Source organism: Sorex araneus, chromosome 6, assembly GCF_027595985.1.
Source record: "Sorex araneus isolate mSorAra2 chromosome 6, mSorAra2.pri, whole genome shotgun sequence".
Lineage (NCBI taxonomy): Eukaryota > Metazoa > Chordata > Mammalia > Eulipotyphla > Soricidae > Sorex > Sorex araneus.
Genome location: NC_073307.1, coordinates 64,223,494 through 64,234,219, shown reverse-complemented (window position 1 = coordinate 64,234,219; position 10,726 = coordinate 64,223,494). Strand labels below are relative to the sequence as shown.

Below are 10,726 nucleotides of genomic sequence, written 5' to 3'. Positions count from 1 at the left end.
CAGTGGGTGTAGAGTTAGAGCACTGTATGCCTTAACTCTTACTAACAGCATTGTAAATCTTAGTGGCTAACTGAAAAATAAAGGGAACCCATTGGGGGACGAGCAAGGGTCCCTGGAATAACGGTGGGAGACAAGGTTCTCTGCTGGTGGGTGTGGGACTGGAATGATTCATGCATCGAACTATCGTTGACAGTGCTGTAAATCACACACAACAATAAAAACAGAAGGCTTTGATTTGTTTTGCTATTTGGTGGGGGGTCAAGCCTGGGGTGTTCAGGAGTTACTCCTGACTCTGTGCTCAAGGATCCCTCTGGGGGTGTATAAGAGTGTATAAGTGTATAAGATCACATGTGTGGTGCCAGAGATCAAACCAGAGTCAGCTGTGTACAAGGAAAAACCTTAACCCCTATGATATATCTCTACCCCCTCCAAATATGTTTAATACAAGAAAAAGAAGAAAATAAATAAAAATGGCTCTATGTTGATTAAATCATCCAACATTCTTAAAATACGTTGTCAGTTTTACTACGTCTATTCAGATGCAATAGCTCCTAAGCTCACTGACATGACACAGATCTGCTGTGACTGCTTTCTGGCCAAATTTGGTCTGTGAAATGAAAGAAACCAGATACTGTTATTTTAAATCATAATTCAGAAAAATGTGTATCATAAATTGGAGCCAACAATCTACTCTGGAGTTCATTTAGTACCCAATCTCCAGAGTTCATTTAGCATCCAACTCATGTTTTTCCAGCCTATAAGAAATTTTTCTCTATTGTACCATTTCAAATGAGCGATATGCTGTGATTATGTTGTTTCCCTTAAACTTAAGATTTCTTTTATCTCTTGAAACTTTAAGAAGTCTGGCTCTCTCTTTGGATTTTGCCATTTTGATTACTGTATGGTCTGGTGTTGTTCTGTGTGGGTGTTTCACTTAGTACTCTTTGGACCTCTTGAAACTGTATGTCAGTCTCTCTCAAGGGCTGGGAAGCTCTCAGCTATAATCTCTCCCCCCACTTGTTCTTCTCCTTTCCCATTTTCCTCCCTGATATTCCTATAATCTGGAGATTATTTCTTGCTGTAATCCATTAAGCACCTTACATGCTCATACATTCCAGCTTCTCTTTTGCTACTTCTGTTTCAATCGCTTGAGGAAAGGCAACAGTTTAAAGGGGAGATGCTTAGATCACCCTTGATCCCAAAATATAGGGAAGTGTAGTCACAATACCTCAATTTTATTTCTTTCAGTTTGGAGACCATACCCAGTGGTGGTCAGGGCTGACTCTTGTATCTTTGCTTAGGGTCGTTCCTGGCAGTGCTCCAGTGACCATAAGTAACATATAAGGGTTCAGTCACTAATCAGCAACATGTATGGTAAATGCCTTATTCTTGTAGTATCTCTCTGGTCCCATGCTTCAAATTTTTTAAGAAACAACAGAAATATGCTTTTACATGACCACAGAAAAAAGCGAAATGAAGTGAAAGAAATTAAATTTGGAAATATGATGAGTTTTAGGAAATCAGATTCTCTGAATCTGATTCTCTGGATAGAGAGTGAGTAGAAGACAACAACTTTTTGATATGTATCTTTCCCTATGATTCTCTCAGTGGGCCTGACTTCCTGTCTCCTGCTAGTTCACTAGGTCAACCAGATGACACTACAGAGTGGCAATAATCAAGCAGCACTATGACAAAGAAAGAACTAACGCTGTCAGAGGATGTTTTAGATGGTCTCCTGTGTTACAACTCTAAACGTGACGAATCTTTCTAGAACTTAGATTGACAATGGGTGTTCTTGTTCCTGTTCTAGTCTACCCCCAGAAGTTTCTATTATGTTCCTTCTGATTAATCTTTCAGAAAAAATGTTTATTTAGAAAAACAGATACCATTTTTCTTGGACAAGTAATTTTAGCAAGTAATTAAAGCTGAAAATAAGAATATCTAAATCTCTTTAGGTCAGACAGTGAGGAGTAATGTGGAAGTTGACTTATAAATATGAAAACAATTTGAGCTACTTTCAGATTATAAATCTTAAATTTACTTTAAAATTTTAATCCATTATTAATCGAATATTATAACCTAATATCTTCTAATCTTTGTTTTATGAAGATTAGATTTGAAGATATTAGATATAAAACAAAGCTCCCAGAAGAGAGCGATGCAGAATCTCGCACGGCAGAACCCGGCAAGCTACCCGTGGCATATTTTATATGCCAAAAACAGTAACAATAATGGGCCTCATTTCCCTGACCCTGAACGAGATGGGGATGAATGGAGATGTTACTGGCGCCCACTCGAACAACTCAATGTGCAAAGGGATGACAGTGATACAGTGATCTTCTAATCACTGTGAAAAACTAAAATGATTTAATCAAAAATATAGTGCAAAAACCTGTAAACCAGAAAAAGTTTCTATCCATGATCTTTGCTTGATTTCTTTAAAAAATCACCTGTCAACTGGATAATGAAAACTAAGTAGCTGAAGAAAAAAAAAAACCAGTTATATAAGTTCAGATTATCTGTTAGAAGAAAAACTGTACCAAAGTTTTGAGTGGGACAAATTTATAAAGTACAAATTATTTGCTTCTGTATTTAAAATATATGTGAACTAGTTCCTACCAAAAGAAAATAATCTATAACAGAATCTCACATCGTAGCATTCAGTTCCTGCTTTTTCATTACCATGCCTTCCTACTTACATTCAAAAGGTAGCTTTGTGTTTGTTTTTGTTTTTGTTTTTGTTTTGGTATTCAGGATTTCTCTTTACTTCTAAGTATTGTCAGTATGAGCACAATTTAGCCTGTCCCTTACTCGAAGTAACAATCAGTACACAAACTTCTTACTCTGAGCACTTTATAAGATCCTCTGCAAAACAAAACACAGTTCCTGGGACCAGGAACTGGTCCATTCAGAAAAGGTTAAATCTGAAGACCCTTTGCACTTTCTGCTGACCCATGCTTCCAGCAACTCCACACTTCCAAAGTCAGGGTGATCATGGTCCCTGGAGACAGACCTTGCCTTGATTTCCAGAGTTTTCCCTAATGTTTAAAATATCTGTGTGACCTGAACAAATCACAAGATCTCTGAGCCTAAGTCTCTCCAAATATGAAAGAGAAGGGATGATTTCAAAGATTAAGCAAATCAAAGAATCCTTGCTAGTTACATTAACGGTGAGAACTGAGAGGTTTCTGGAACTGAAGGATCTTACCTAAGGGGTGAGATCTATTTAAAAGGTAGGGGCAGTCAATTTTTAACACTGGTATTTGCAACACTGCTGGTCAGTAGCTCTGACTCCCTCTCCTTAGGGCGTTGGCACTCACTCTCTGACCAGTGTTTGCCTTGAGATTTTTCTCACGCTCTCACCAGGATGCAGTTCCCTCAAAACCACTGTTGCCTAAATCAATCCTCAGTCTTCTGTGCTCGTCTGTTTCTCTAAATTTTTGTCTCCTTTGCCCACTTCCAATCTTTTAGAAATGTTCTTCTCTTTTTTAGGCCCAGTGACAATACATCTCTGTTTCTCCTTTGCCATTCATTTTCTGACCATTCTTCTGTCTCATTCTCTGACTTTCCATGTTCACTCGGTTAAACAGGGACCTGGGACACAGCTCTGACGGCAGAACACAGCCCCCCGAGCACAGAGGAGCAGAAGCCTACACTGTGAGGGAGAGCTTCACTGGCATTATTCCCATAGAAAAATAAAATCTTTTTGGCCTGCAGTAGAGCACGTCCCTTCCATGTGTGAGGTACTAGATTTGACTCCTGGTAGTGATAGATGATGATAAATAATCCTTTTGACTTTTATCGCTTCACTGGGAAAATTCTGAATCTCAGTGCCCCTTCTATCACTATTTCCTGACATAGCCCTAAACACCCCACAATCTTATTTCAGTTCTTCCTGAGATGGGGAAAGGACTAGGCTTGGCCCTCTAGGTCCCACAGAGTCATGCAGTGTCATGCTAGTAGAGCCAAGCCTTGCTTCTCTCCCATGAGAATGGGTACAGCTTCAGGAGGTCAGTGAAAATCAGTGACAACCAGGAGATTATTCCTTCCAGTGTGGGAAGAAACCTTAAATATCTAGCCCGCAAAGTTCATTCTACAGCTGAAGAAGGCTACCTTCAGACAGGGTGCTGAGATACCTCACAGCAGGAGAGAGGTGCATGAAGGCAGCTGAGTTCTCAGATGTTGCAAAACTGGGCATAGTAAATAAAGTCAGAGTTTATACTATGACAGTAAAATGTAAAATAGAAGGTATAAATTGGTGCAGAAAACTTTAGGGTTTTTCCCCATTTAAAAAAATAAAAATAAACTCTGTATTGTAACTCTAAAAACCTTACTGATAGAGGGTGCCTTAAAAAATAAAACAATCTGATCACATCAAACATTAGATTTATGTTTTGAATAGAACACAACATCTATTATCACAATACATATATTTACATTAGTTTAAATGTCAAAGAACAATATGGCAGGATCTTTTAAGCAGTTCATATAATTTAAGATTTACATACACACATATGAACAAGTACTAGTCTGCTAGAATAAAGGTTTAAGAATGAATCGGATATTTTGGTTTTGATGTTCACATATTTATGACAACAAATAATGAGTTTATGCTTTCAGTAAGATATTTGTACAGAGATAAAAAATGTACAGAATGGAAGGTAAACAGTCAAACAAATATACCTTTAATTGCACTATTTTTCTAACACCATATGCAATATGACATTATTCAGGAAAATTTTATCAGTGTCATGTGTTCACCTTGGGTTGAAATGATAAATTAACTAATTTTCAAATCAAGCTTTACTTTGTGCTTCATAAATAATTGATGCTTTATTCTTTCTTTTATATCATTAAAAAACATTAGAGCACTAGAACTTTTCTTTAAGGTAATACAACTTTGGTCACAGTACATTTTATAGTCAAGTCTCTTTTTAAAGAATACTGATTCCTGAATATATTTCTTCTTTCAAGAAACTTTAATGAAAGAACAGTGTTAGTCAAATATTACCATATCAGTTTCAAAGTAATCAGCAGTGCTAACGACTAAGATACTGTTATCTAGAATTTCAACTTTGAAAAAATAAAAGTGTTTCTCTGGCATATTGAAGAACCAAGACGATTTAACACATATCCTATCAAACACTTTAAGTGGCCATTTGGTTCTAACGTTTTAAAACAGTTTCTTTCCTGATGTTAGTTTGTAGACTACACGCAAAGATAAATATGGGAAGATTACATGACTACATCACACAAATACAGGCACAATTAAGCTGATGCCACAAAGGGTGTGTCTGAAAACACGGAGTTGACTGAATCTGAATCAGATTTCCCTCTGGTGGACTTTAAGATGCCTTCAGCTATGGCCGTTTCACTAGGGAAGAGCCTAACTTTGCCATTCTGCCCTGCTGCAGTCTCCTTCAGAGGCTCCAAAAACACCACCCTTTTACCAGCACCTGCCTTCCGCTCATCAGTGGGAGCGTCACCGGCAGGACTGAGAACAGAGGAAGGCGCACTGCTTTGGTTTGGCGTGTTTTTTTGTCTCTTGGTTTTACACTTGCAAGGGCATGGCGTCAGATAGAGGTACAGAAGTACTAAAATGATGCTGGCCACACAGGCTGCAAGAGTAGTAAAAGCTGTGTTAAATGCTTCATGGGCATGAGATCTGTTTACAGTGAAATTGCTAACATTTATTGTGACATCCACAGTTTCATTTAACAAGCGATACCTATTCATTGCAATACAGGAATACACTCCAGAATCCTCAAAACGAGGGCTTTCTATAACCAGGCTTCCATTGTGAAACACGTGAAAGTTCTCCATCTCTTTTTCTGGCTCCAGCAGTCTGTTATCTGGACCCACCCAAAGGAAATCAGTATTTGGATGACTGGTCTTGCTGTCACAGTGGACAATCAGCCTTACCCCTACCTGAGCCTCATGAATAAAGCCAAGTGCACGGAAGGAACCATTGATGATACTCTCAGAGCAATTCATAAAGCTATTCTGGAGTAGAGGGATGGGACGGGAATGCCTGGAGTCAGACCACAGGTGGCAGGTATAATCACTCTTAAAGTCCATCACTGAGCTAAAGTGCCTACGGTACCAAAAGATGAACAATGAATAAAGCGAACAGTCACAGATAAACGGGTTTCCATGAAGGTAGATGCCTCTCAGCTGTTTTCCTGACACTAAATTTATGTGATGCATTGGCAGGGAAGAGATCCGGTTATAGGAAACATCTAGAAACATCAGTTCTGCCAGCTTGAACCTCCCGACATACAAGTCCATAGGAAACTGGGTGAGAGAGTTCCCACTCAGGTAGAGTTTCTGCAGCCGGGAGAGCCCTCCGAACGCAGAAGGATCGAGGGACGTGATGCGGTTGTTGTACAGCAGGAGCACTTCCAGAACCTTCAGCTCTTGGAACACGGCACTTTTCACGGACCTCAGCTTATTGGAGGATAAATCAAGACACTTCAGATTGGGCGTGGCGGAAAAGCTGCCGGTGGAAACGCTGGTGATGTTGTTGTGCCGGATAATCAGAGTGTTCAGCTTCACCAGCGACGCTGGGATCCACTCGGAGTCCAGGAGGCCGATTCTGTTATAGCTCAGGTCCAGCCTCTTAATCAGTCGGAACAGGCTCCCGGGCACCTTGGCCAGGTTCCTGTTGGTGCAGCTCACGATGTCCGTGGCGCAGATACACGCGCTGGGGCACAGCCCCGAGGCTCCGCGGCTCACGCTCACCGCGACGAGCACCAAGCACAGCACTTCCCTGCAGCCAAGTCTGCACACTCGGGGCAGGGAGCGTGAGTGCAAAGACATTCTGTCTCCTCTAAGTCACCTCCTGCTGCCTTTTCCAGCTCAGCCTCCCACCAGAGAACCTGGCAAGGATCAACAGTGGAGAGGGAGGGAAAAGGAAAGTTCAGTCGGGCGCGCGGACCGTTCGGAGCCACACCTGGCCCTCTTCCCGCACCCCTGAGGCCAGGGGCTAGGAGGCTCCGGAGCCCCGAGACCCTCCCGAACGCACTTTCTGCGGGGCACCCTGCGCACACGCTCGCCATCCCTAACACCCCGGGCATCCCGGCCCTGCGCGCCGCGGGGGACGGGCCACCCCGCCGCGCGGCGCGTTCTCGGGTCCCCCCGCCGGCTCCGACGGACCCGCGCGCGTCCCGGCACGGTCGGGAGAGGCCCCGCGGCCTCCCGCGGTAACTCACGGCTGTCGGGGGTCTCCGGGCGCGGGGGGGGGGGGGGGCGCGGGGGTCTCCGCTGCTCCGCGCTCCTGCCCGCGCCGGCGGTCAGCCGGGCATCTCGGGGCCCGCGCGGCGCTCCCGGCGGGCGGCAGCCGCTGGCCGCTCCGACTCGGCCAGCCCGTGTCCGCGGGCCCGGGGGCCCGGACCGCCGCTCGGGAGCCGGGACCGGGCGCCAGGCCTGAGCGCCGGTGGGTCGCGCTGCCAGCCCGGGCTCCCGCGCTGCGCCCGCCGCGTCCTGCCCGCGAGCCGGGAGGGGGCGGCCGCGCAGCCAATCAGCGCGGCGCCCCGCGCCCCCGGCCCCGGCCTGCCGCCCCGCCCCGGCCCTCGGGGACCAGGGGGCGCGGCCGGGCCGGGTGGGGGGCAGCGGGGCTGCGGCCGGCCCGGGGAAGGAAGGCCCCGGGCAGAGAGCGCCGGGGTCGGGCCCGAGGGCGCCCGCCAAGCCTGGACAGGTCTCGCGCGCCGGCCTCCGGGGCAGCACCCGGGGAGCACCCGGGGAGCACCCGGGGCAGCACCCGGGGGTGCCAATTCGGCCGGGGCGCGGTGGGTGGGTCTAAAGGTTGAGGGCAGCAACACTGGAGCAGCCTCCCGTCCCCGCCCCCGCCCGGGGGACGCTGGGGGGCAGGGTTAGGGGACACCAACACCGTCCCCGAAGGCCTGGCGGGGACACCGCGCCCTCGGGGCAACTTCCAGCCCTTTCCTAACTCCACCGGCCCAGCCCACGAACCCCTAGCGCAGGAGAGAGAGCCCGAACCTTCCCACTGGAATGCAAAGATAAGGGCATTAAGGTTGAGAGAGACAGAGACAGAGACAGGCAGAGAGACAGAGACACAGAGAGACAGAGACACAGATAGTCAGACAGACAGAGACAGCGAGACAGAGACAGGGACAGAGACAAAGAGACAGACAGAGAGAGGGAGAGAGAAAGACAGAGAGAGAGAGAGAGAGAGAGAGAGAAGAGAGACAGGCAGACAGACAGAACTGGACTTTCGCCCCCCCCCGTTTTTTTTTGGTAAATGAGGTCTTGGCTCTCTATTGGGACAAAATCTCTTGGGACAAGGATCTCAAGAAGGGGTGTCTGCGCAGTTTCTTGTGGGAGGCAAGGCAGCCTTTGTCCAGGGCAGGGGGATGTGCCAGCCGGGGGGCGCAGAGGGGGGGAACCGAAAGGAGATGAAAGACGTGTAGCTTCTCCATTTTTAAAAAAATCTACTTTTCTTTACTCCCGACATCAGTTTAGCGATGGGATTTGACTGAGTCATATGGTCCATTGAATATTATAACAAGATAAAAAATGAATTTATTATTGTCCAGACAAGAACTTCTAACCAAAGTGGAAGGGATACATAGAAAAACTAAAGGGAGACCAAATTAGGAAAACATAATGGCACAATTCTTCCAACATTGCTTTCACTACAAGGATAAAGTCCTTTGCCTCTCTCCCACACACAGAGGGCACAAAACTCTGGAGAAAAGGAGGGTTTGGTGAAAAGCTGGCTCTGATGTTGCCTGTGAATGGCTTCCTCCAGTAACACAGATTTGTTAGCCCTGTACTCCAGCCTTGCAACGCTTAATTCGAATAGAATTGTGTATATTGTTAGTTGAGTCAGCCTATTTGCAGAATTAACCATCAATGAAGTAGTTGTGGAGGAATAGCACCAGAAAAACAAGATATCTTTCAAGTGGAAACTGCTTGGTTTAGATTATTTTCAGTTAGGTGAAAAGTAGAATGTTTTCATAATAAGACTACACGAAATGATTACATGACTGCATTCCTTGCTGAGAGCTCTTAAAGTAGAGGAAATGTTGAGTTTATTGTTGTTGGTCCACATTTTCTGGGGTTCAGAAAATTCTGGGCCTTTAGATCACTCTCCTTCATCTTCACAGAAATAGAATTAAGTTACTCAGAGGAGGACATTGTAGATGGCTAATAAATGGTCAGGTTTGTGCAATAAATTACTGAATAGCAACATCCTATTCACAGAAAATCATAAAGGCAGAAAATCTGTATTTAAAACAAAGGTAGTCTAAAAAGAACAAGTACCTTTTGAAGATAGAAACTGAAGGTTATGTTACTATAGCTCATCAAGAAGAATTATGCAAAGATTATGCAGCATATATAAATACACTCAAAATTCACAGACCTCCTAATCCATTTGAAGGCCTGAATTTTGGAATTTTTCTCCTCTTTTGTCAAGGAAAAAGCTGTGAAAAGGGATGAACTTAACTCAGCTTGGGAGAGATAAAGCTAAGTTGACCAAAATAATGGCAATAATGCATGACCTGATTTTGTTGAAAATAGCTTTTTATTCTATCACTTAATATTTACCAAAAACTTCCTATTACTAGAGGGCAAACTAGGTTAGAAATTCTTTTTGTTTATCTGAAAATTATAGTTTTTAATTGAATCACTGTGAGATAGAGTATTACAAAACTGTTCATAATTGGATTTCAGTCATACAATTTTCTAACACCCATCTCTCCACCAGTGTAATTTCCCGGCACCAATGTTCTCAGTTTCCCTCCCAGTTCCCAAATCCCACCCCCAGCCTGCCTCTATGGTAGGCACCTTTCTTCTCTCTCTCTCCCTCTCTCTTTCTCCCCCCTCTCTTCTCTCTTTCCATCTCTCATCTCTGTCTTTTTCTTTCTCCTTATAAGCATTATGGTCTGCAATACAGATGATGAAAAGTTATGTGTATCCCTTTACCTACTTTCAACACTCAGTTCTTGTCCAGATTGATCATTTCCAAATATTATTGTCGTACTGGACCTTCCTCTATCTTAACTACCCTCCATTCCCCCCCAAACACTTGTGGTAATTTCAAACCATAGGTCAGAAATTTTAGATCTAGTTCTGTTCTTAGTTCTAAGAAGCCCGCTTGAATGGGAAAGCTATTTCAAAGTATTAAGATTATATGCTCCTATATAAATAATCATTAGAAATTAATAATATATAATCCCGTAGGCTACATGGTAAGCAATTTGTCAAAATTATTTGAAAAATGGAAGAGGATTAAACTGGCTTGAGGCTCTATTTGAGGAATTTAGAATAAACACAAGAGAGAGGCTTCTAATTGGGTGGTTCTATCCTGGAATGGGTTGCCAAGACAGATGGTTGAGTTGCCTACAGTTTAAAATAGAACTGGTAGATATTCTTCTGGTCTTGGCCACATGGCACAATCTATTGATATTTTTGAGCATTCAACAATGAGTCCAATAGTAGAAAGTAGAATGACACTTGACATAATTCTAAATCTAATATGAGGATCTATGTTGTGTTATGTGAGTGCCTAGCTTTGTAAGTAATCCTGTCCAATGGCAAAGATTTCAGGAAATTAACTACCAAGACCTTTTGTTAGGTCATTTATAGAATTTCTCAGATTATATCTAGTCTTAAAAAGTTAGAAATAAACAATATCTTTTATAGCACTCTTTTATAAGTGTTTTATAGCACTCTTTTATTTAAAAAAGATGAGTCTTTTTAA

At 43.7% G+C, this 10,726-nt stretch overlaps 1 protein-coding gene across 1 annotated transcript; it reads right to left on the bottom strand.

Annotated features, from left to right (window-relative positions):
• Positions 1-4,369: 4,369 nt before the first annotated feature.
• On the bottom strand, positions 4,370-7,465 carry AMIGO2 (adhesion molecule with Ig like domain 2). The gene is made up of 2 exons (XM_055142169.1): positions 7,212-7,465; positions 4,370-6,878 (listed from the first exon to the last, which is right to left on the bottom strand). The coding sequence occupies exon 2, from the start codon at positions 6,817-6,819 to the stop codon at positions 5,269-5,271; it is 1,551 nt and encodes a 516-aa protein (XP_054998144.1). The 5' UTR covers positions 6,820-6,878; positions 7,212-7,465; the 3' UTR covers positions 4,370-5,268.
• Between the last annotated feature and the right edge of the window lie 3,261 nt (positions 7,466-10,726).

Coding starts and splice junctions, on each gene's coding strand:
- AMIGO2 (XM_055142169.1), bottom strand. CDS start 6,819: ATGTCTTTGCACTCACGCTCCCTGCCCCGAGTGTGCAGACTTGGCTGC.